The sequence below is a fragment of the Melopsittacus undulatus genome, chromosome 11 (genome assembly GCF_012275295.1).
Source record: "Melopsittacus undulatus isolate bMelUnd1 chromosome 11, bMelUnd1.mat.Z, whole genome shotgun sequence".
Taxonomy (NCBI): Eukaryota; Metazoa; Chordata; class Aves; order Psittaciformes; family Psittaculidae; genus Melopsittacus; species Melopsittacus undulatus.
The window spans coordinates 2,699,044-2,722,983 of NC_047537.1; the positions used below are offsets into that span (position 1 = coordinate 2,699,044).

The 23,940-nt window shown below is 38.9% G+C and overlaps 1 protein-coding gene across 6 annotated transcripts in view; it reads right to left on the reverse strand.

The window, feature by feature from the left end:
- Nucleotides 1–23,940, reverse strand: part of DENND1A (DENN domain containing 1A) — a 189,070-nt gene that overhangs the window by 105,881 nt on the left and 59,249 nt on the right. For all 6 annotated transcript variants that reach the window (XM_034067586.1, XM_034067583.1, XM_034067585.1 and 3 more), the window contains 2 exons: nt 1,352–1,421; nt 357–437 (listed from right to left, as the gene is read on the reverse strand). In XM_034067586.1, coding sequence (XP_033923477.1) covers nt 357–437; nt 1,352–1,421 — 151 coding nt within the window. The remainder of the gene's footprint in view (nt 1–356; nt 438–1,351; nt 1,422–23,940) is intronic.

Below are 23,940 nucleotides of genomic sequence, written 5' to 3' on the forward strand. Positions count from 1 at the left end.
TGTCCCCCTTGCATACCTGCAAGATCTAGGAGCTCTGCAGAAGTGTGGGCAATAAATGTCATGTTGCTGCCCTGTGACCTCTTGCAGGTCACAGACAATATGGTGAGAAATTTCCATGGGGAATATACACAATCTTCTTCCAATCAAAGAACAGCATTTCAAAGATATTTGAAGTTAAGGAAAGGGAAACAGAGGGCCCCAAATGTGAAAAGTGGAATTTCACAGCTCTGTGTCCTCACAGGAAAACAACATCTGTGTAGCAAGCTCCAGAAAGGAGAATTGCTTTTGACATTCGTCTATCGTGATACATAATGAAAACTAAACACCTCACTTTATGTCTCTCCCAACCCACTTACCACTCCAAGATGAACAGAGGTTCCTGGCTCAGGGATGGCAAGTTTATGAAATGTTTCTAGGAGCTCACTCCTTTGACTATCCTGAAATAAGAAGAAAGGGGGAAAAAAAAAGAATAAGAAGAATACTAAGTAGGCATAGCTGTAACAAGCAGAACTCCAAGACAGAAGGGCAATGTTTGTGGAACTGGGGGTTTAGAGAACTTGCAAATGTAAAGAAAAATGTGAAATAGATTTATGCCTTAGACTATGAAGTTTCCTCTGAAAGCTGTTTTACAACATGATTTTTTAAGAATACTTCTTTCTTTCAGATGAATTTCTACATACTTCTGCAACATACAGAGTCACAACCTATGCACTACACAGTTACTAAGATCAGAGCAAGCCAGTTTTTACCACAACTTCTTTGTAACACCTCACTGGCTCAGGGTAAAGCCATGTGATCCTGATGTGATCCTGAGTGCTTCTACCTTAAACATGAATGATTCTGACAAATGCAAAATACAATTATTACCACAAATTGGTAATAAATCAAAGCACTAATCTAACTGGGAAGATTATACTTGTGATACTTTAAATACATGAAACCAGGCTAGGTGCTGCAACCCTATGTGTGATTTCTCTGTATCATGAATTATGATTTATAAACTTACAAGCAAATTTTCATGGCTTAGTTCCAACTGCAATATGGGAATTCCATGGATGTGCTAAATACAGTTCAGGTATGTCCAGCATGGGTGACTGTAGAAAAACCACTAAATTGGGCTGGATCCACAGTCACAGTCTTGGACTTCACTTTTTCCCAAAAATAGATTTATTTTTCAAAGTCACTTGCCCACCTTTCAGCTTGACTGAATATGATCTTCTGTGTAACTGCATTGTACAGATTAATAATTCCCATGGTCACCTCTGATATAAGCACTTCTTAAACCAGCTGGTTTTTAACCACTCTCCCTCATTCAATATTGGAGCAGGGAAAAGAAAGATTAGTGCTTTACCTGTCCTTTTGCTGAATAATCTGCCAAGATATTGAGCAGCTTATAGAAGACTTCAAACCATGGGAGGTAACTAAAAAGAAAACAGAAAGGAAAAACCTACATTTAATTTGCAGAATCTCAGTTATTAAATCCAACATTGCTGGCTTTTATAATACAGATGCATCCTCTCAACACCCTTCACTGAGCATGGCACTTCACAAATATCTCTTAGGAAAGCCACATGAGACCTTCCATTTGAAGGACACTGACAGAAGTTGTGGCAACTTCTTCCTCTGAGGACTGAGATTCAGTGCTTCATCCTCCCTAGTGTAAACAAAGAGCTCACCCTCCTCTTTGTCCCTGCAAAACAAATATACAACCCAAAGGAAGTTTTCAGCCTGTAAGGTAAATGCACACTGATGTTCATGTATGGTGGAACACTTTTAATCATAGCTATTTCCCAAAGTCTATGTGGAATAGCTCTGTACATCCCAGCAAACCACAGACACACAGTTGCAAATCTGATACAACTCAGTCTTTTAAACTGGATAACCAGTATCTCAGTTTTTAACTGCTGTCAAATGCTATTTCATCATTGTACTCAGCCCAGCCCTTAGTTAGGTCAAACAGAAACTTCACCCTTCGTAAATTTGCACTCATCTTACACAAGAAAGAGAGAAACAAAATTAAGACAAACACGCAGAAAAATCACATTCATTCCATAAAATAAGATAGAGAGCTAAGATGTTGCTTTTCACTACAGTCTGCTTTGGTATGATTTTATGCTCTATTTTCACAGCGTGGTTCTTTATTTCAATTCCTGTTAAATACCAGAGGAATCTCCCCTCAGCTGCAGCAAATAGCAACGCAGGTTTGCGTGACGCACAAACAGATTCTTCTTTTAATCACAGATGCTTTCTGAAGCAAATGGATTCTATTTTGATATAGTTAGACAGAATTTAAAGCTTTTATAAAATATGACTACATCCTGACAACCGTAAAGGATTGAGTGCCCCATGGTTCGTAACTGTACAGCTTTTAGTAATAAATGAAGTGAGAAGCTATATATGAGACAGATAAAGTGAATGGCACTCCATCATTAACATTTGTTTGAAGGCTGCAAATGCTACTGTAAAATGTAAGTAGCTTATCAAAATATACTGATAAGCAACTTAACTTTTCATGTTATATGACAGTATTATCATTTAAATTAATACACTCTAAGCATCTTTACAAACTAAGTACTAGAATAGAGCAGACAGACAATTACCACTTTAAACAGCATTTAAGTTTGGCATTATATTGTAAACAATCAAGAAGGATTAGTTAGAAGATAAGTTTCTTTCTTTCTGTTTCATTAAATAAACTTCAGCAGAGTTAAAAGCCATTACAAGGGTAACAAGAAATCCTCTCAAAACCTATCTGCTAAGTAGAGATTAAGAACCTGGTAAACAAATCCCTGCAAGGCAGCTATCAAAGGAGTTTGAAAAGACAGAAAAGCAAGACAGCCGAAAGCTCCCTGACGGTATGAAACCAAACCTTGCTTCAGGAAGGCATATTTAAAGTTCTGCTTAATTGCTTAGGGACCTTCCTGGAAAACTACATTGATGGAATTACATTAAGAATCTTCTAAAATATTCCTCTGTTTATAATGTATGTGTATAATGTATCGCAACAGCAATAAAAAAATGTGAGTTACTGCAGCTTCTGTTTTGCCAGAGCTGCACTTGGTCTGAAGCCTTAATCCAGACCATGTCCCCAGCACTGCCAGTAACACGTGGTGCCTGTACCCAATGGGACAATGCCTGTTCTGAACCCAAGGTTGGGTTCTTTCTTCAAAGATTTACTCACCTGTATTGGCAGGACCTGTTTGTTCATATCCAAACCTCACCTCACTACAGACTGGAGCACACCAAACGTGACAAATCGGCACATTCTACCCCAAGGATACTCCATCCACATCCAATTTTAATTCTTTAGCTCAGCACCTAGAAAATAGCTCCTATGACTCTCATCAAGTCTCATATTCACACAACATCAAAGCATCAGCAAACCCTCCATGTACCAGAAGGGAAGGCAGAGCCCAATTTCTGCTCTCCTGGTGCACTCCTTGTTGGCTTTCCCATTTCTCTTCAGTATCTTATATTGAACTTCATTATTATCCTTTGTTTAACACTAACTCTGCCTTCTTTTAATCAGTGTTTTCCAAATAAGGATTTATCATCACAGCATAAGCACTTCTTTTTCTCATTTTAAGAACACCTTTCCATTTTGAGGAGAAAAGCCTCACTGTGTTGAAGTGAAGAAGTCAGTGGGTATTTGAAGACCTCAACACAGAAAAATACACAGGAATCCGTGTAGCTCTTGCTTGAGGGAGGTGCAAGACAAGATAAAACAAATCAACCCACCGCAATATTGTGTAAATTGTGCAGGTGATTTCGCATCAATTTTCACCTCCCTCCTTCACAGAATTCAGGCTCTCTCTCACCCTGAAACCCTTGGATACATTAGAAAACTTCAGCACTTTTACTTCAGCACTTACTCCATGTGTTTACTACTCAGAGTGAAACAATCCTACTTTTATTAGACCAAACTGCGACCAGTTACAGTTGCCCCCCCAAAGCATTAAAATCAGAAAATACAGTTATCTTCATGTTTCTAAATCTCTGTCAAAAGGAAAAACAGAGACATGGATGTTCTCTTACAAAAAGTAAATCCTCGAGACAGGCTCTAAACAACCCTCCAAAGAAATGAAAGTTGAATTTATAACCAAAAACTTTCTATACCACATGCAACTTAAGTAGCACAACTGGTAGCAGTACTGAAGATTTATGGCTTATGACTTGCTCATATTTAATTTGTAACCAAACACTTCCCCTTCCTCTTAGCTACCTTAGAACTTTTGATTAACTCTTGTTTTCACAGGTCATAGGTTAAACAAAGGAAGGGAAGCTCTCTGGAGTGAGATTGCCCAGAGCACCATAGCACGGGAGCGCATGCACCCGCGCACACACATCCCCCTTCCAGCAACATCAAAAACTGATAGACTGGAGATTCTTCAAGGGAGTTGAAGTTCAAAGACTCCAATGAGCATAAATCAGATTGTGGTTGAAGAGTAAACAAAAATAAAGGGGCAATCTGCAATTTTCCTTTTGTTAAATTACACCTGTTTTCAGTTTCCTCACACACACACAGTGACATATTTGCCACAAATCATGCGAATCAAATCAAAGCCCTAATCAAATCAGGCCTCTGCAAGCTGAGAGACCCGTTTGGGGCTCTGCTGCTCTCTCTCTCTGAGCCTCCAGTGTGCAGTGCAGCCTCAGCGCTGGAGAGAGGCCAGTCCGATGGGAAGCAAGTACGAGCACAGGAAAACTGCTTATTATGCTCCATAAGGTCTGCACAAACTCTACAGCACAAGTTGCACAGTACCTTATTCAGTAACTCATATGTCATCACCTTTTTAGTGCACTCCTTGAAAGTACAAAACATCATTAGTTACATGTGTCACAGCAATTAGGGTCAGTCAAAACGTTAAGACAACAGCACTGTATTGCAGCTTGTAAATACAAATGGTTCCAAAATGTGGTGTTTAAAGAGCAGCAGCGCAAACCCAGCCACCAGCGGACCAGGCTGAGACAACAGGGAAGATGTAAAAACGAGCACATTAGCATGATAACAAACCCCTGCATAGGGTGTTTGCAGTTACCAGGAGGTTCACCTTCACTGGAGTAGGCTTACAACAAGAGGTAGAGCTTTGGTACCTGGACTGCAGGGAGAGATGGGGGAAGAGGAGGGATGTAGCCAGCCAGTGCTGCAGGAAGGAACAACTCACCAACCAGCACCGCACTCACAAGCCCAATCTATACTTCAAAAGTTACACACGCCAGAAAATGTCATCACCCAATATTGGCTGCTCCATAGATGAAGCTGCTGCACTGAGTCGATTTAGCGTTGCGTTTTTCAACAGATTAATCCACTCCTGTGCTTCAACATGTGAAAGATAAAAAATGACCCATTCACAGCAGCACATGTGAGGTCAGGTTTTCTGACCTCCAGAAAGGACTGCAACCAACACTGAGAGCATTAACCTTTGGAAATAAAGCAACTATGCTCCTGTGCACGTATGTACATACATAAACCACATGTGTATACATACATGTGTGCACATACATGTGTGCATATTGCCACTACCCAGCAAGAAGGATGCAGTTAAGAGATGAGCCAAAGGAACTCCCTTTGGTGATACCAAGTTGCCAACAGCAATGAGACTAGACACAACTTCAGTACAGGGTTTTGGCTGCTGCCCTATGTAAAATTAATCAAACTCAGTCAGTTACGGGACTTGAAACTGCACAAAGTTATGAGAGCTACTGGGTTCTCTCCATCAGAGTATAAAGACTGTCTTCCAACAGACACATCAGCCCAGAGAATCATAACTCTATTATAGTGATTGTCTATATGCAAAAGCTAATTTAATCAAATGGAATTGTTCAACAGTAACTAAGAAAATGCAAGATCTCTAAGAACAGCAAAGGGGAAATGTGTAAGCAATGTATCTACACTGGCATCCAGCTGATTTCTTTATCAAGTAAAAGATGCCTTCCTCGGGAAAAGCAGCTGTTTCTCATCCACTTCTGAAGCATTACTAATGAACAGAGGGTTTGATAATAAATAGACTTTCTTTGAAATGTGAAAATTTCACCATTATAATTTCTTTTGATATCTTTTGAGCGCTCATTAGAATGAAGGAGAGTTATAAGTTACAACATGCACCACTAAATCACTGAGGCTATCTCACAAATGCCATTTACAGCCAAGGACAAAGGTAAAGAGAGGCTGGGCAAACATGGTATGGAACTAGGAATTATGGTTAGAAAGGTAAATCTCCAATGAAGTCAATGTACAAAGAGACAGATTTTCCAGTGTTGATTGTTACAGACAACAAATGAAGGAGGAAGCAAGAGCAAGAACATTGTGAAAGCTGAACTCATCTAAATAAACTCCCATGGAGCACTGCAGAATTTAAAAGTGTATTGAGAACTTCAGCAGCAAAACCCCTTCATATTGCAGTGTGGCAGCAGCAAAGCCCAGTGGCAACAAGTACCTTGTGAAATGATTTATGAAGATCTGCCAATTACCAGAGCAAACTTGTTTTTAACATTAACAGCTCCAGCATTCAATTTTACTGGTGTGCTGACACCATGAAAAAGCAAAACAAACACTTCTGGAAAGGAACCTGTACCTTTACACTGTAGTACCTTTGGGTTCCTTTGAACCCTACATAGACAAGTACCACCGTAATACAAGAACAGTTTCCAATCCATATACAGGCAGAACTGCACCTCTGATCAATACAGCTTTGGCATTTGAAGTTTGTGAGATTGAGTAATTAGGCTAACATCAACATATTTAATGCAGCATCTCCTAATAGACCAAGTTGTAAGCACACATAACTTTTATTCCTTCCATTCACACAGATCAGAAGTGGAATTTTTAACATGTATTTATTTATAACACATACTATATATTTTGATAACAGCATAACCAACTGCCATCTCCCTTGCTAAACAGAACAGTCATTTCCATTTTACAGATGGGCATGCTTCGCTGTAGTGACAGGCTCACAAAATCTGTCTGTATTAGCCAGGATTGGATTTGGGGAGCTCCTGAATCTTGACCTTTTGCTTAATACAATAACCTACAGTGGCCTGGAATACTTAATTCTGCCAATAATGAGCTTGGCTTTTACTTAAACCATAGTAAGCATCATCACTAACTGCACTGGAAATCCTCCTGATTGACAAAAGTGTAAGGAAGAGGAAACTCAGGCCAAGTATTTCTTCTGCCAGCACAACTTGTGCATGTGTCAGTAAAACACACTGGTGATTCAGTTCATGGACTCTGAATAACTAATACAAAACACACATGACCTGGTCCTTCGCTGAGGCAGTGAAATCACCACAAAGCCCAGCAGGTTCTTATGTGTCAAAATGCTGGTCTAATGAGTGAAACACCTCTCCTTGCATGGTCATGCTCACATGATGTGAATGACTTCTACCATTAGGTGTATGTACTCCTCACTCTCCATGTCCGCTTCAAGCAACATCACTGTCCCAAACTTCAAGTCCTTATGTGATTAATATATTAGATAAAAATCTCAAGGAAGATCCAGCAAAATTGGAAAAAAAATGAGTTAATTCTTGTTATTATTACTACCACTACTATTAACATACCAACTGGTATCATGTTCTATTATAAGTTAATAATGCTGACTGCAGTTTATAATGATGAACTAAGTTTTGTTTGCAGGCACCATGCTCTTCGGCGGGTTTATCCAGATACATTTAAATTGGCAAAAGTACAACCATCAGAAGACTTCTTCCCTTCATTAAAAATGTGATTTCCCTTTTAAACGATGTTCAAATTCCACCTTGATTTTTAACAGCTAAGACCAAGTTAAGTCATTTAACTACATCTTTTTTAAATAATCCTTTCTCAAGGAGAGATGAGCCTGGTATTTTCTTTGCAGGAATACAGTATTCATTTTTTCCTCTTCCTTTCCTTCCCCCTCATCTCCCTCAATGTTTCCAGCATTTTTACAAAACACATTTGAAAGTACCAAGGCATCTCTGTGCTCATCTGGGAATTTCCATAGGCTAAATTCCCAGTTCAGCCATTTATGTGTTCCAGTGTCTTCCCCTACACCTTATGGAACTCAATACATCATTATTCTCTCTTCTAGACACAGTCTATTGACACTTTCTCACACTTGTAAGCTTAAACACATACACACATACCCCAAATCTCCATAGCAACATCTGTGCATGTTTATGAGATGCAGGCTCACCTTCCACAGCATCAGCCAACAGCCTTTTTGAACATCAGGTTGGGTTTTTTATTATTTCAAAGTTTTGCCTCTGCATTAGACCTCAATTTCTTGTAAGTGCCTCTTCCACAGTGGAAAGCCACAGAAATCTTTTCCTTTTTCACTCTCATGGGATTTCTTTCCTTTTTGCATTTTCCCCAATTTTGCTATAACTTCCCTTTCATTATCACCCATGAGCGATCTTTCCACAATTCATGATTCAGTTAAAAGTTCTGTAGCTTAAGCACGTGAGTCACGTACATATTTTAGAAGCATTTAACCCCACAGAACTGCCTCACACAGAACTTGTGCGTCTCATCTTATGGGGCATCTTAATACTATATAATTGTCAACAGCAAGTGCTTATTTTGGTGCCTTGCCACTGTGCATTAATAATAAAAGTCAATTAAAATATTGTCTTTCCTGTTTTTCCACCCAGTGTGACCAAGGATAAGCAGTTACAGCAAGTCTCACTTGCACAAAGCCTCCCAAGTTCACTAAATGCCACTATTGAACCCAACTGCTCCCCAAACAGCCACAGTGGCTCTTGAAACGCAGCAGCAGCGCCTCTCACAAAAGACAGCTCAGAGGCGGTGAATACACCCCCTTCAGCAACACCAAGCCAGAAAACTGTGACAAAGAGATTTATGATGTAACAATTTTACATTTTAGGCAAGCTAAAAAGTGCAAGGGCAGCTTGAGATAACCATTCCAAGGGGCTTTTGTTGGTGTGCTAACATCTAATTGGGACATCGCAAATGGAACTGAAGTCTGAGTTTGACGAAGCTGTCACCCTTTCTGGGATTCTTTGTGGTCACTCCAAAACCTTAGGAGGAAGGAAAAAAAGTCCAGTGCAGCTGCACTGTGGAATTTATGTAAATAAAATGAATTCAGACATCTAGCGTTACAGTATGCAACATCATGAAGCTCCTATCAAGCCAGCACACAGTGAACTCACTGCTTCAAGCAGGAGCCCTCTGAGAAGGAAGAAAACAACAGAATTTTACAGTCTGAAAAAGAAATAGCTTTTCCATGAAAAACATGCCTTGGACTTCCACTGGAAAGCATTTTATACAGGAAGAATCTGTTTTTTTACTACCTGGAGCATTACCCTTCAAACTGGAAAACAGGAATACGTATCTTTTGGCTATAAGTCCGTGCATTAACATCTTATATTCTGTACAAAGACAATGCACATTCACAGGCACATAAATACAGGCATATTTTAGATCATACAAAATTAAGTGTCTTCAGCAGTCAGGCTTTTTTTCTTGTGAATTACTGATCACTGCAAAATTTTAGGAAGTTTACTGAATTTTATGGTAGAATACTTTGTGCTTAATGTATTTCAGAAGTAGCTTTAAGGTCTGGTCTGCTGTTGGGGACTGCTTTCCCTCTGGTAGATCATCCCTCTTTAAAAATCAAAGATTATTAACTTCTAACACACAAGTTATTCATACCGTTGAGAAAACTTGCCAAGTGGTATTTCTATAGTCAGTCCACATGGAGAAAAGAGAAAGGAATTAATTTAAAAGGAAAAAACCCAGGGTTTGCTGAAACAAAATGCAGAAGTGTGAGTCAATTTTGGAGAGTACATACATCTCCAAAGCCTGGGGCACAGGTTGACGACAGAAAAGAACTGTGCAATCTGATCAGCTTTACAGCAATGTAAGCCCTACTACGCAAGGCTTTTATACAGTAGAAAGCTGCAGCTCTTACTGTAGCCAACTAATATAAGCAGGCCTGACCAGGTATACCTCAAATTCAGCATGCCAGGATGATTAAATCTAGGAGATCACGTGTATTATCTTAAATAATAATAATAATAAACCCAATGGTGTTTAGTAGATGTTAAATTAAATGGGAAGCTCCATAAACTCCCAAACACAAAGTTTGTTTGCGTTTAAAAGGCAAACACCGATGATCATGTCTTTATACTCTTATTAAAACCACAAGGATAGCTCATAAAGCAGCCTTGGTAAGAAGATGGATATACTGAAGAGCTTGACAGTTTACAGTAAGGCTTATGAAATGCAACGAGATAGTCTTGGCGTTAAAAAGACAACGATTATGTTCCACTTAATGTCAATAGGGATACACTGAACAATGTTTTTACTTGGCCAGGGTAAAATGCTCTGATTAGCAAATAAGAAGAGGGCAGAGAACAGTCTTAAACTGAGAAAAGTGACAGATTATTCTGGCACTAAATTTCCTGAATTTTAAAAAACTCTGTTATGAAGCAGTTAGAGGAGTTTGGCACATGAGGCTTGATTTTAAAACTGTAGGATGCACTAGACAGCGCGAGAGTCTAAAGATCACCCCTGAAGTGACAATACAGAGAAAGGATTCCAAAGGCTTAGCTTGTCAAGGAATCTCTCTTCTCAACCCACGGCTAAAAGCACACATGAAAGTGCTGGAAGAGAGAATTCTAGATGTGGCAGACAATCCGAGATCCCACTAGGTTTGAGACATCTGGCATCAGTTGAAATCCATCACATTTCATTTGGGGATCAAAGACTACTGCTAAGTCTATCACAGGTTGAAATAGTAGATCCTGAACAGCCTTTTCATCCCAATGCAAATTAACCCTTTTACCTTGACCAGAGAAACAGCTCCTTTTCATTACAGACCCCAATCCCACATGCTTGTTCAGCTCTGCCCTCTAGTAAGTACTAAAGTTTCAGCTGAAATTTCAGTAGAATTATGAACTTTATTATTATTATTATTATTATTATTATTATCAAACACGCTCCCTATCAGCAAAACACACAACATACTACAGCACACTGCTGCAATGCGTCTGGAAGCCTCAGAGCTTCCACATATTTTTGTATCACCATCTGTAATGCCAATAAATTCCTGAAGAGAAGATAAATTTTATGCACCTCTGTGTTCAGAAGCCACACTGAAAGGCTGGCAGGGACCTCTGCTCAGCTACTAAAGAACTTCAACATGTTTAAAAGTTGAAGCTGAGCACCAGTTGTGCTTTCTATAGTCTCTCTCACAGGCCTTTTGTTCTTGAACCAGGAGTGGTTTTTCCACCCAAACATTTTGTATCAGCCATTAGCCTACGTTTAAACCTAAGTAGAAAAATCAGAAAAGAGTCTGAGTGCCAAAAACTCCAAGTTAAGAAATTCTGAGTGTAATAAACACAGCTCAGAAGCCATGCACACCATTACCGCAGCAGGTTCAGAGGGTGACTCCCAACAGGCCAACACATTACACTTCTAGAACTACCTGCGTTGTGTAGCACCAATGCCCATCTGTGGGAAAGAACAACTCACTAGGACAGGAAGAAACATTTAGAGAAGAATGACAAGAACTGTCAGAACAATATTTAAGGAAGGAAAGTATCAATTAGCTAAATCATAGGAGGAAGGCCAAGGTCTTCACTGCCTAATCACACTGTCACACAAGAGAGAGAATTAATTGCCCTGAGGCACAGAAAGGAATATCTACTCAGTAAAAGCATGCCATGTGGTAAATATCCCAGTCTCACATACCAGCACCATGAGCTGACTGAGAAAAATCCTGGAGAATCATATCAATAAATACAAGAAAAGTTCAGGATCACACAGGAGGTATCCCATTTCTGACTATAGAGGGAAGATGTATCCTAACAAAAACTGGTAAGCTAGATGGTTCTGTAGTGGCTCTTCTTTCTCCCCTCGGATATCATTATTTCACTCCAACACCAAAGAAGCAAAGTTGGATAACACAGCTTCATATCCCTCTGTGTTCATAAGACAACATTCTAGGATACTATGTTGATTCTTTGTATTTTAGTAAATTAAATAGAGAGAAAATTTGGGTCGAGAATGAGCATATTTCAGCAACAGAGAGAGAAGAAATCAATTATATCTTCCCTGCTTGTGGAATATTCTCCTATTGTTTCTCCTATTGTTTCCTATTGGCAAGAATCAAACTTAACTGCAGCAAGGTCTTAGTTCCCTTGCAAAGGGCAGGAACTTCATTACTGTGAAGAAATTCTCATATATTCAGTGGTAGCAGACACGCCTCCTAATAATAAAGTCTGGTCCCGAAGTCAGTTGGTAGCAAGTCGTAAAAGTCAAATTCAAACCCAACCACAGCTCAAACAGGCAAGCAAGAAATTCATGATTATTTCAGTGCTATGGTAGCACTTGAAATTCATAATTTGGGAATGTTAGAAACTGGGTTAGTCACATAAGAATCACTTTACTTACAGCAAATAAGCATTTGAAATACAAGATGTGAATACAGTCCTTGAACTGAAAACTACTTAAGCATCATGTCAGAGTCTGATATTTGATTGCAGGTTGCCTATTACTACAATGTACAATGTTTTACACTTCACAACAACCCTTTAGATGTAAAAAGCAGCATATGAATGTATGATAGAACTTGACTCTATACCTGCAGAAACACGGCTGATGAGCCCACTCAACAGACTTCCTGAAACATGGCACACAAATGAACAGAAAAGACTCTCTGGCCCTTTAACTGGTGAGAGGGCACAGTTTTATTTATGAGACTTCTTGTCTAACAATCAGTTTAAGCAAATGATTAAAATAGGAGATTGCCCACAGCCTCTGAATGCTCAAGCTGATGCACCAATTAATTCTAAAACACACTGAGGGAAGTTCCTGTAAGGTAAATAATATTTGTATTGTACAGTCTGAAGGAACATCTGTCCCTTATCAAGCACATTCATTAACAGCTGAGGTTACAAATTAAGATTTCTATTTCAGATCCATGCACAGTCCAGACAACACTGCCTCAAATGAACCCAGATAAAGCCTTTCTCCTATTATTACAGTGTGGCTGAATCACATTTTCTATTGAAACAATATGCAGAAGTCAACTCCTGCAGCTTTTCTCAGCAGTTCTACCTCTCAGAACAGCCCCTGCTTCTCCAATTACCACTGCATAACCTGAGGGCTCCTGCCACATCTTGATTTCTGAAGGAGGAAGTTGCCATGTAATCTCATTGGGAGAATGTTGTACACATCTGTCAGCAAGTACAGGATGGTCTCATTCCTGAGAGACATGCTTTGTAAGCCTTCAGACAGCAACCCAAAAGTGGTCCGTTTGTGGAAGAGAAGATCTATCCATCTTGCACTTTAACTACTTCCTCCCTGCTTTTTTGATGCCAGGGAACTGAGTTTTCCCCAAGGTGATGCGCTAATTCGGTTTGTATTAGCCCTAAAATGGAAGTTTCCAAGCCAGTCAGCCAGGGCCAAAGGTAATAAAAAGTGACATGATTTAATTACTTCTGTTACAGTTGTTCAGCAACTAAAGAAGGTGTGACATGAAGCCCTAATTAATTAAGTAAAATTGGTTTCTGGTCAGTAGGCAAGACCAGGGAACTAGTGGACTAGAATGCAGTGTTCTCAGCTTTATCCAATTCCACCAGAAGCAATACATTAGTGTTACTAGCACTTGACATTTTCTGTTGTGATCCTTCTCACTGATATGTTACAAAAGTGTTTTGACTTGCAGTCAAGATTAAAGCTTTGGCAAAATCTGCAATCAACTTCCTCTGACACATCTTCACTGTCTTTAACTTCACTAAAAGGCAGTTAAATTCACATTGCCCCGCAGTGGTAATGTAGAGGGAAGAGGAGAAGGGAGGAGAGGGCGGTATTTTAAGGGATCCTGTGTTGAGATCAAGTAGTTTTAAGTCCTAACTAACTTTATATTGTAGATGTACTCATATTCTGACAGCAAATACTATTCTTGTTTCACATTTTCACAACTCCAACGATGCCAGTTAATGTCAATAAATTTGAGGTCAGAACCCTTCGTTTCCCAGAGGCACACCAGAACAGATAAACCAAAACAGCAGGACAACAGCACAGAAATGTTACTTTCACTACACCAATATCCTAATTTTTGCTCTGAGAGGGGATATTCAGAATGAATGGCACCTATCACAGCTATAAAAATTACCTGGGGCTTGTTCAGTTAAATCAATTGACAGTTCCAATTCAGGACTGTTACATGACAGTAACTGTACCATCTGAAATCCAGTTTCCATTTGAAATCTAATCTCTGGTCTTACACAAGAGGATTTATTTTGTTTTAAAGTTATTTATTTTGGCTTGAGGTATAGGTGTGGGGGAAGACCAAAAATCATGCATGGAATATTACAACAGACAGCTAAAATCCTAACTGGTCTTTCTTCTTCAACCATGCATCAATGATGCATCTTTTACCCATCCACCCTTACCATTAGCTATTCCCCATAGCGACCATAAGGATTCACTTCTCCCTTCTACACATATTCCTCATGCTATTAAACTGCCCTTCACTTTTTAAATAATAATAATATTATTTATAAGTTATACAACTTATTACACATAATTATTATTAATGCTATTGTTGTTTGTTGCAGGAATGCTCTATTTTACAGCACCTGCCCTGATGCCAACATACTTGTGCCTCTGACTGCACTTCCATGAACACAACATGCTTGAACTGGGATCCCCAATTTTACTGCCACTATGATGAAAAGCAGCAGGCAGCAGCCTGAGATGAAACAAGAACAAAGGACTGTCAGCAGAGAAGCAACTTGTGGTTAAGAGCCCTGCATTAGTTTATATGGTCAACAGCTTCAGGAAATGTAGGGAGCAACTGAAATCTGTGGTAAACTCAGCATAGGGCGGCAGAAGTTTCCTTGCCTTGCCCCCGCACATCTCATCATTGTTTTCAGTCAGCAAGTGAAAATTTCTATTGACAGAAGAAACAAAAAATACAGAAGGCAGCACCCGTTCTCCTCAAGAGAACTATTTAGGGTTCTTCTAGGTTCTAAAGATCTGAGATTTTGAATAGTTGCAACATTACCTTATTAGATGAAACAAATTGCCAAGTATTTCAATATATAGCACAGACTAGTTGTGCTTTGGACTCCACAGGTGAGACAAACTAATAACATCTTTTAACTTCGAGCAATCGCCTAGATGGCAAGAATTCTGCTCTGACAATTGGGAAGAACTGGGAGAGTTGACCAACAGCCCAGATCACGGCTCACTCTGGAAAGCATTAACCCATGCCTGCAGAACTGAGAGCCTGTGACGCATCACCTCTTTATTCACATCCATGAGAATGGGTGTTCCCCAAACCTGATGCTATGTGTCTTAAAGTGTTTCCATACTGTCCTGGGTTTAGCTGTAACACACACCCATATTCCCATCCCCGTCCTCTCTATCTCTGCTCTGCTCCCTGTATACCTGGCTCCTCCACTACAATACAATTTTAGGAAGCTTACACTGAGAGCGCTTCACTTCCCACTCAGGATCAATAGAAAGCAAGAAAGAGCAAGAAGGGAAACACACCTAGAGTTTAACTGAAATATGTATTTCCCTATTACATCATTACGAACTTCAGAACTACAATGCTTCTTTTACCACCACTGTTGCAGCCGTGTTTTCGAACAAACCCCCCTGGGTTACACAAGGGCAGGGATCCACTGGTGCAGGTTCTAGAGTGAGATTTGGAAGCATTTTACTATTACGCTCCTCATAATTCAAACTCTGTTTTGTGTCTGTCTTTATAGGTCATTGTTGGCCAGATGGAAAATATTAAGGAAAAAGGATTGCAACTAAATCAATCGGCTGTAGTCTGCTGCCAAAAGGCCCCAGGCTAACTACAAACAGATTTGCAGGCAGGCTCTGCTCCGTTACAACCCGGGATCTGGCACATCCTTTGCCCTGCCTAACAGCAGGAGGGCACGAGGCCAGCTGAGAGCAGCTACTGTGCCAAACAGACTGTGCAGGTCTTCCTGCTTGAATGCTTCCACAGAAAAGAGGAATCGATGGGACTCTTTTGTAAACAACTCCCAGTACTTTCTGGCTGCCACTAACTTCAAAAGTGGTATAACTTTATCCCACTATAAAATTAATGCAAGTAAGCAGCTCAGGCTTGATACCAAAACCAATATGTACAGAAATAAACACCAGTGTTAAAGGACAACACTTAAACTTTCAATTAATGATGTATATATATATGCGCACATATAGGGAAAACCAAAATGAAAACAACTTTTCCCCAATGCCAAGCACCACCTAGGAACAATTAAAATGGCTGAACAGCAGTCAAATCAAGTACTCATATTGATAGCCTTTGCAACCTCTTATTTACAAGTAAGAAAGGACGTAAATTTGATTATAGAAAATTTGACTTTTACTGTTTCTAATATAAATAATTCTGAGAAGATACCTTTTTTTTTCTTGGTACAGCTCACATACACAGTTATCCATCAGCAAGTGTGGTTTATCTGGGAAGTTCAGTGGGAAAAACTATTTTCTTACAATAAACCAGCTTCTTACATATTCAACACATTACTCCAGGCACTCGTCCTGCCCCAGCTGGAGCAGGGCAAGTACAGCTCAACCAGTTGCCTTAAGTATGCTACCTTTATTTTTCTTTTTGCAATCCAGGTAAAACCTCAAGTTTCATACAAGGACATAAATAATTTCTGATTCTAGTGGACAATAAAAGAAAAATTGATCGAAACAGAGGGGAACTTCTCTTTCAAATAGCAGCAGCAGCTGGTTACGCACATCTGACTCTGCATCCCCTGCTCCAACCACAAGGCATGTGCAACCAGTGAACACAAAACAGGAATGAAGGTGTGCATGACGAGGCACAATGAAAGCCCAGAATTTACATTAAATTTAAAGCAATGTAGCCAGTGTCCTGCCATTACCCTGAAAGACATTTCTCTTTCAGAGCATTTGTTATTACAGAAAAATCCAGAGTACAGAACTTGTAATGTTTTCTGCCTTTTCTAAATCTTCGTCCTATTGCGTTTAGTATTTAAGTTTTAATGCACAGACATTTAGACATCAAGTAATTTGCAACTAGAGGACCCAATAAAATCAGCAACATTTTGGAAATGCACATAAAGGTGAAACAAGAAGGGTAAAAAAGGCTGGAAAAAGAAACAAAGTACCTTTTTCCTGATGGATTCACTTTGCTACTATGATAACTAATCGAATTTAACATAGTAAACCTACTGAGTGTATTTGGGAACAAGGAATCCTAGAGGAAGGAAGCCTTAACTCCATCCATTTCTGCTGAGCCAGCCATGCAGCTTGCCATTTTGGAGCCTGTGATCCTAAGGTGTGCAGATTAGCAATGTTCTACCTTATTTAGATTTCAACAAAAACATTTAAACCAATTCAACCATGCCTTAAAACCTGAAGGTAAGCTAGCAAAGCCTTTAGCAGTCCTACTGACACCACAATGAAAACTCCAAAGCTTTTCACTCTGGGTCATTCAATATTTTCCCTACTAACTTGTTATTTATTAACTACATCTAGGTGAAAATAAGAATTCATTATTTATGAGTTCAGTGGAACTGACTCCTTGCAATGTTGGTCTTAAAACTCAAATCATCAAAATTCATTTCTATCACTGCAACTATGATGTTGCTGTATACAATTTCAAAGGAGAAACAAACAGTTCAGAGGAAATACTGTTCATGCTTTTCACATATTGCTAAAATGGAAAATCAACTGGAGTCTTTATGACTTGGTTTGTGACACTGCTCTTTAAGCAGACATGTATACATGAAAATATACAAAACCCCTCTTTTTTCCACATATACACACAGATGAGTGCACATTCTAAGGGACAGATACACACGACATATTGACATGATCAATAATGATTGTGCTCATTCATGACCAATAAGAGGGCCAAAAACAACTAGGAATAAACTTCAACTGAAGCTTTTTAATGACAGGACAGGGGGAAAAAATGCATTATCCCAAACTCTTATTTTTAAAGACTTTTTTTTTGATAAGTGTATTTTATTGAGTATTACAGAGAATATAGTTTTGGGAAGATAATATAACTTGATATTTAAAGGTACTTGAGTGAGATGCTAAGCCAACCTTACGGACTACCTGGGGTAAGTTTCTAGACTCTAAAAAAAGTTTAATGGCAGAGATGCAAATGGAAGGCAACAAATGAGCAGATGTAATACAAAATTTTATCCCTCTTTTCCTGGAAGAGTGTTTTTAAATAGCTCATCTTTATCTTGTAAAATGCGTAAAGACAATAAAGAAAAAACACAGGAAGTTTGGGAAAACTGAACTGGAAAGAGTGTATCAGAAAGAAGAAACCCAGAGCAGATAGCTAAATTTAATTGATGTCAAGCTCTCTTTTCACTAGGTTCATCACTTTTCCATATAAATTCTGACAAGTAACTGAAAATAAAAGCCAGTGTCTGTTTAAGCAAATCAGCAGGGGTAAAACCCCTAAACTTTTAAGACGTAAACTGTTTTATAAACATGTCAAGTTAAAGCAAAATGCCTGCAACAACAGGAGACCCTTCCAACCCCAAGTACTACATTCATGGCGTTCTCACATTTTCTAAGCCACTTCAGCCCAATTTCCTGTCATACACAGAAGAGGAAGTTGAACTGTTTTGCTTCAGTTGAAGCTTGTAAGAAACTAAAATTTCTGTGAAAGAAGGTCAGACTCCAGCCATGAGTCCAGCCGGCTCTCTCTTCTGTTCTCTGTAAGGCCTATGCCAAGGAACTGAGAAATGTCTGCAACTTCAACTCCTACTTATATTTAATGCATGTGTGGAATCCACTGCTAGAAAACCAATACCAGAAAATCTATGAAGAAGGCAGAGGCTCAATAACATTTTTATCAGGTACAATTTTGTTATACTGTTGAATCAGAGAGATCCAATTTCTCATGATTTATACATGTATTTTTTGTGGCCTTTGCCAGTGTCTAACAGAACCAGTTTGCTATTTCCTTTCATCTCCGAAGCGTTTTAAGTAGTACAGGGATTCCAGGTCGATACACCACAAGGACCAAACAGACTGCCCAAAAAGTATTCCATATCATTTCCAGCCATTACCAAACATCTTTTGCAAGGCTTGAAAGGATCATATAGATACACATGGAAGCAAAACATTGATTTTGCTTATTGCCATTTTATTCAACATACAACTATAGCAAATCCATATGAAGTCTGGAGATTTTTCTTATATAATTAGAGAACAGTATTTTTCTCTGGGAGAAAGACAGGGGGAGAAGGGGGTAGTCTTTCTTAAAGGCTACCTCTGCTCTGGGGTTATGCACAGTCACTGCTTGCAGCCTAGACTTGTAATTACAACTTTAAATTAGCAGAAGAAATTCCTCCTCTGTTGCAGACAAGCCCAGTTTCATTACCAGTTCTCTTCCTCTCCTTTCAAAAAAGTGGGTAGTATGTAAACTTCTTTTAAACAGTAATTAGAAAATAAAAAAACATAAATGCACAAAATCACCCATTTCACACACGCCACAATAAAGTACTTCAGGTGACAGCTGAGCACCTGCAACACTCAGGGCATCTGTGGAACTGCAAACCGGGTGCAGAGCTTAGCACTCCTCTTTGTCCTCTGTGCTAGTTCCCTTCTCCATCCTCCAATTGTTTGAGTTGCCTTACCTATGATAAGACTGGTGACACAGCAGAGGAACACCACACAAACAAAACACCCAAACCCTGTAGTTGTTCTCTAAATGAACATCTGTGAATGGCAACCAGGCAAAAAGCAACCACCTCTATACAACCCACAAGTGGGAAAACAGTAAAAGCCTGAACAACAGTTGAATTACATCTTCCTCAAAACAGCAGGCAGTCAGATAGAGGCCCTGGTCTTGACTGTGCAGTAAATAAAGAGTACTCTTAACTACTTTCTTACCAAGCACAAAATAGTCTTCCTATAAATTTACTTTTATGGATGCAAAGGAAAAACGCAAAGCATGAAGAAACTGTAAATGAGGTTAGAACTTTAAGAACTTAGTTAACAAAAAGAATTCTAAGGCTCAGCCTTCCCCTATATCAGACTGTTACTAAGTATGTTAAATTACGTGTCCTTAATGTGAGAGTCTGCATAGTCCACAGAAGAAAATTCCTATTAACACTAGTTCAAAACATTCATTATAAATCTGTGCTTTTTAATGTCCCAAACTTTCATCCAGATAAAGTGAGAATGGGATGTCCTTCCTTATTCATCTGCAAAACACTCTTTCACAAACAGCAGCTGTGGAACATTTTAGAACAAGAAAATCTATCAGTCTTTCCAATAGAAGTATTTGATAATTTCCATAGATAATTATGAAACTTCCATAGGCTCAACTTCTGTTGAGCTGAATTACTCCAACTTGACTCATTAACATGAACAAAATCCTCTCTGCTATAAGCAAAGTCAACTGGAAAAGTGGTTGGAATCCAGTATCAATAAATACCTGATTTGATTTTCTCCCCCAAATAACTGGAAGCTTTGTGGAACTAAAGGCAGTGCTCAGGGCTTGGGACTTTTTCCTTTACGTTAGAAGGTATCACAACAGAAGTGTGCTGCACTGCAGAGGCACATCCACAAACAGTGTACACAGGCCCTTCAAGCTGTTTGTCCCCTATGCATCAATGCCCTGCCAGTTGGCAAGCCTGAGCCAGGAAGCTGTCAATTCCAATCAAGTTTAGGCGATGCAGTCCCATTAAAGAAGTCTTGCTGGTTAAGGGGCGGCCACTGTTTCCAAAGCATGGGAAAAAAAAGGGGGGGGTGAAGGGGGGGGGGAAGAGGAAAAAAAAGGGCTCTGCTTTCCTTAGATTTGAGCTGGCAACTTTCACTGACTAGAGTTTTCAAGGAGCTATGAATGAGCTTAACAAAGGAGTTCTGTGGCTAGTTTCTGGCTGAAATCCATGTCAACAGTTTTTAAGGTCACAGGTCACACTAACTAACATTTATTCCCAGCAGACCCTGCTCTAAACACAAGCTGTAAGTAGTACAAATTTGGAATTTTTCTGTAATCCCTTGAGATATTCCTGATCCTTCCACATGTTTCTGCTCAATTAAAAACAATTCTCACTTTGCACCACAAGAGAGGCCCCTGCTCAGAAATCTTATTCTGTCCTAAGAATAAATGGACAAAGACTGCAATCAAAGGAAAGGGAAGGGGGGAGGAGAGGAACTCACAACAAATCACACCAAAAACCTCAAATAACTCCATACAGAATCACATTCAGTTAGTTACATTTTCTGCCATCTGTCACAAACTATTATAGATTCATTTCTTTTTATCTTAGAAAAAGAGTGGTGCAGAGCTTAGCTATTTTGGCCAACAGGGATTTCCACACAAATGTTTCTGCATTTCACTTCAGAAGAATGATTTTCATTTTGGGTACAAAAGCTGAATACCCAGTGAAAACTTCAAATTAAGTGAAATTGAAATCAGAGTTGCACATGGTTATAGCACCTTCTTTAAATCTGTAACTCTGCCCAGGAAGTTTGCAAACCAAAGCAAAACCAAACCAAGCAAAGTTTGGTTTCAGAGGTTTTTTTTTCTTGTTTCTTTTTTAGTTAACTAAACTTGAAGCAAGACAAAACTCTGATTTCTATCATTACTGCTCATTCAAGCAGAAATAGGTGCTATGGGCCACAGTTTAACCGATTAAAAAGGAATTCTGATCGTTATTAATGAAAACAATTGTGAGGTACCTATCACAGTGTTACAGGATGAGAGTCCTGGTCCACTAGGTCTGATTACTTCACATAAATCTGCTCAAATCCCAGGGATTCCAGGCAATATGGGCTGGCCAGTGCCATAGGCTGCTCCAGTGCTGTTCAAGCAGGAACTACCATCACCCCAGGCAGGAACTAAAGGACACATTCTTAATGTTTCTACTATTTACTACTGCCCTTTTTGATAGGAAGGGGAAAACCAGCACACAGGCAGCCTCCAAGGGCTAAACAATTTGGATCATTTAGCCTAACATTCACCTGATGAACACCTAACACTGCATTCACCTAACATCTCCCAAAGCTGTTTGTACAGTACCTGGAAAAGGGGAATTTTGTAAACTAAATACAGCATTAAATTGACCAAAATCACATTTGTGGAGAAATTTGCAGTTAAAAGGTGACATAATCATCTGCACAGATGGGCAAGTACACCGGCTGCTGATGGCCACGGCTCTTTTGAGTCTGACTTCTGCTGAAACAGAGAACTGGAACAGACATTCTGTGTAACCTTGTAACTTAATAAATAGTGAATCGTATTTTAGAAACTTAGGGACACCCTGGAAAATATATTTAAATACAATCAGTGAAGAATCATATATAAAACCATTTACAGATTTTAATACTCTGTCATGTACCAGTAATCCAGACTAGATTAAGAATGTAATGTTTTACACAACCCGGTAAATTTCTTCAAAAATGTTAAAACCAGTTTTATTAGGGTTGCTGTAGAAGTGCTGGGGTATTGGGGGTCTATTATTTCTCAGATAAAAGGCTTAATTACTTTTTAAACTCAAATATACGTTGCCATCAGAGAAGCACATTCTTAATACCAGGGTCAACTTGGTGAACAGGCTCGTGATTTCTTTTTATCTATATGAATACTCAGGTCACCATTTTATTCTCTTATATAATGACTTATACACTGACTTAAGACATTTAAAGCAGTCTATACATTTAAACAGCTTACCATACAGTCAACATTGCCACTATTTTTATTTCAAGGCAGTGTGCTTTATGAACATCTAACTTATTCTAAAGTTCAAATACTCAGAGTATAAAATAAACAGGCATTTAAAGAAATGTGTGGATTCTGTCATTTAGAACCTGAAGAATTTTTCAAGCATCACTGACTGGGTCCTTCCCCTGAGTTCTGGACATCTTTCAGAAGACAAAAGATAAAAATATTTCTAAAAATTCAACTTGTTCCCTTTATTATATAAACACTCTGCAGTGAGGGTATCAAAAAAGTATTCAGACCAAGTTAACAACATTTTTTACATTCCTAAAGCAGAACTGATTGCACAGAAAGACGAAGTTGTCAGGAGTCTGAGATTTTACAACATCTAAATGTCAGGACAAAAACCCAGCTACAAAGAAAATCGATATGCACTTTTAAATAATGTCTTCATACAAGAACTTGATATCAAGGAATTTCATGTTCCAATTTCTCTATAGAATTTAGAATTTCACATGTTCAGCAGTCTCCTCACAGCTGTATAGACCCTATTGTCATGTTCCTCACCCTCCTTCAACCATTAGAAGCAGCACAAGTGGAAGCATCATACTCACTGTAATTTCAGCTATGAGGTTTTAACTATCTCCCATTATGAGCAGACTACATACATGTTTGTCCACTTGAACTTTGAGAAACCAGACTGTAAAATAAAACACCTTACTCCTTTCAGTACACTTCTTAATACCAACACAAACTGGTTTATGCATTACTTTTCCATCAAAAAATGTTGAAATAAACCAAAGCCTAAAGAGTTCTGGATAACAGCACTCAGCCAAAGAGGCAAATAGAGCTGAGCCACTGAGCAACAAACAGTGTCCATAACAGAACCAACAAACCAGCTTCTGGACACCTCAATACAGCTAGAGTTGCTAGAAATGTGAAAAAATGAGCAAGTCAGGAAGCAGATCTAACATCAAAAATGAGGAAATGAAAATTAAGAGTCTCAGCATGCAAAAATCTTAAGAATCAGAGTGTATCTATATACCTTAAGAGTATGTGAAAGCAGAAAAACAGATTTATACTGTCCTTTTTTTAATCACTGGTAGGTCATTATGTTTCACTAACTGTAATTAAGAGGAAACAGCAAATCAAGAACAAATTCTGAACCTCTACCATCTTCCACACTCTTGTTCTAATGAAAGAACATTACCGGTTAGATTAAAGCAAACCTCTAGTAACAACAACAACAACAAAAATCAGTTTCTTAATGCATATC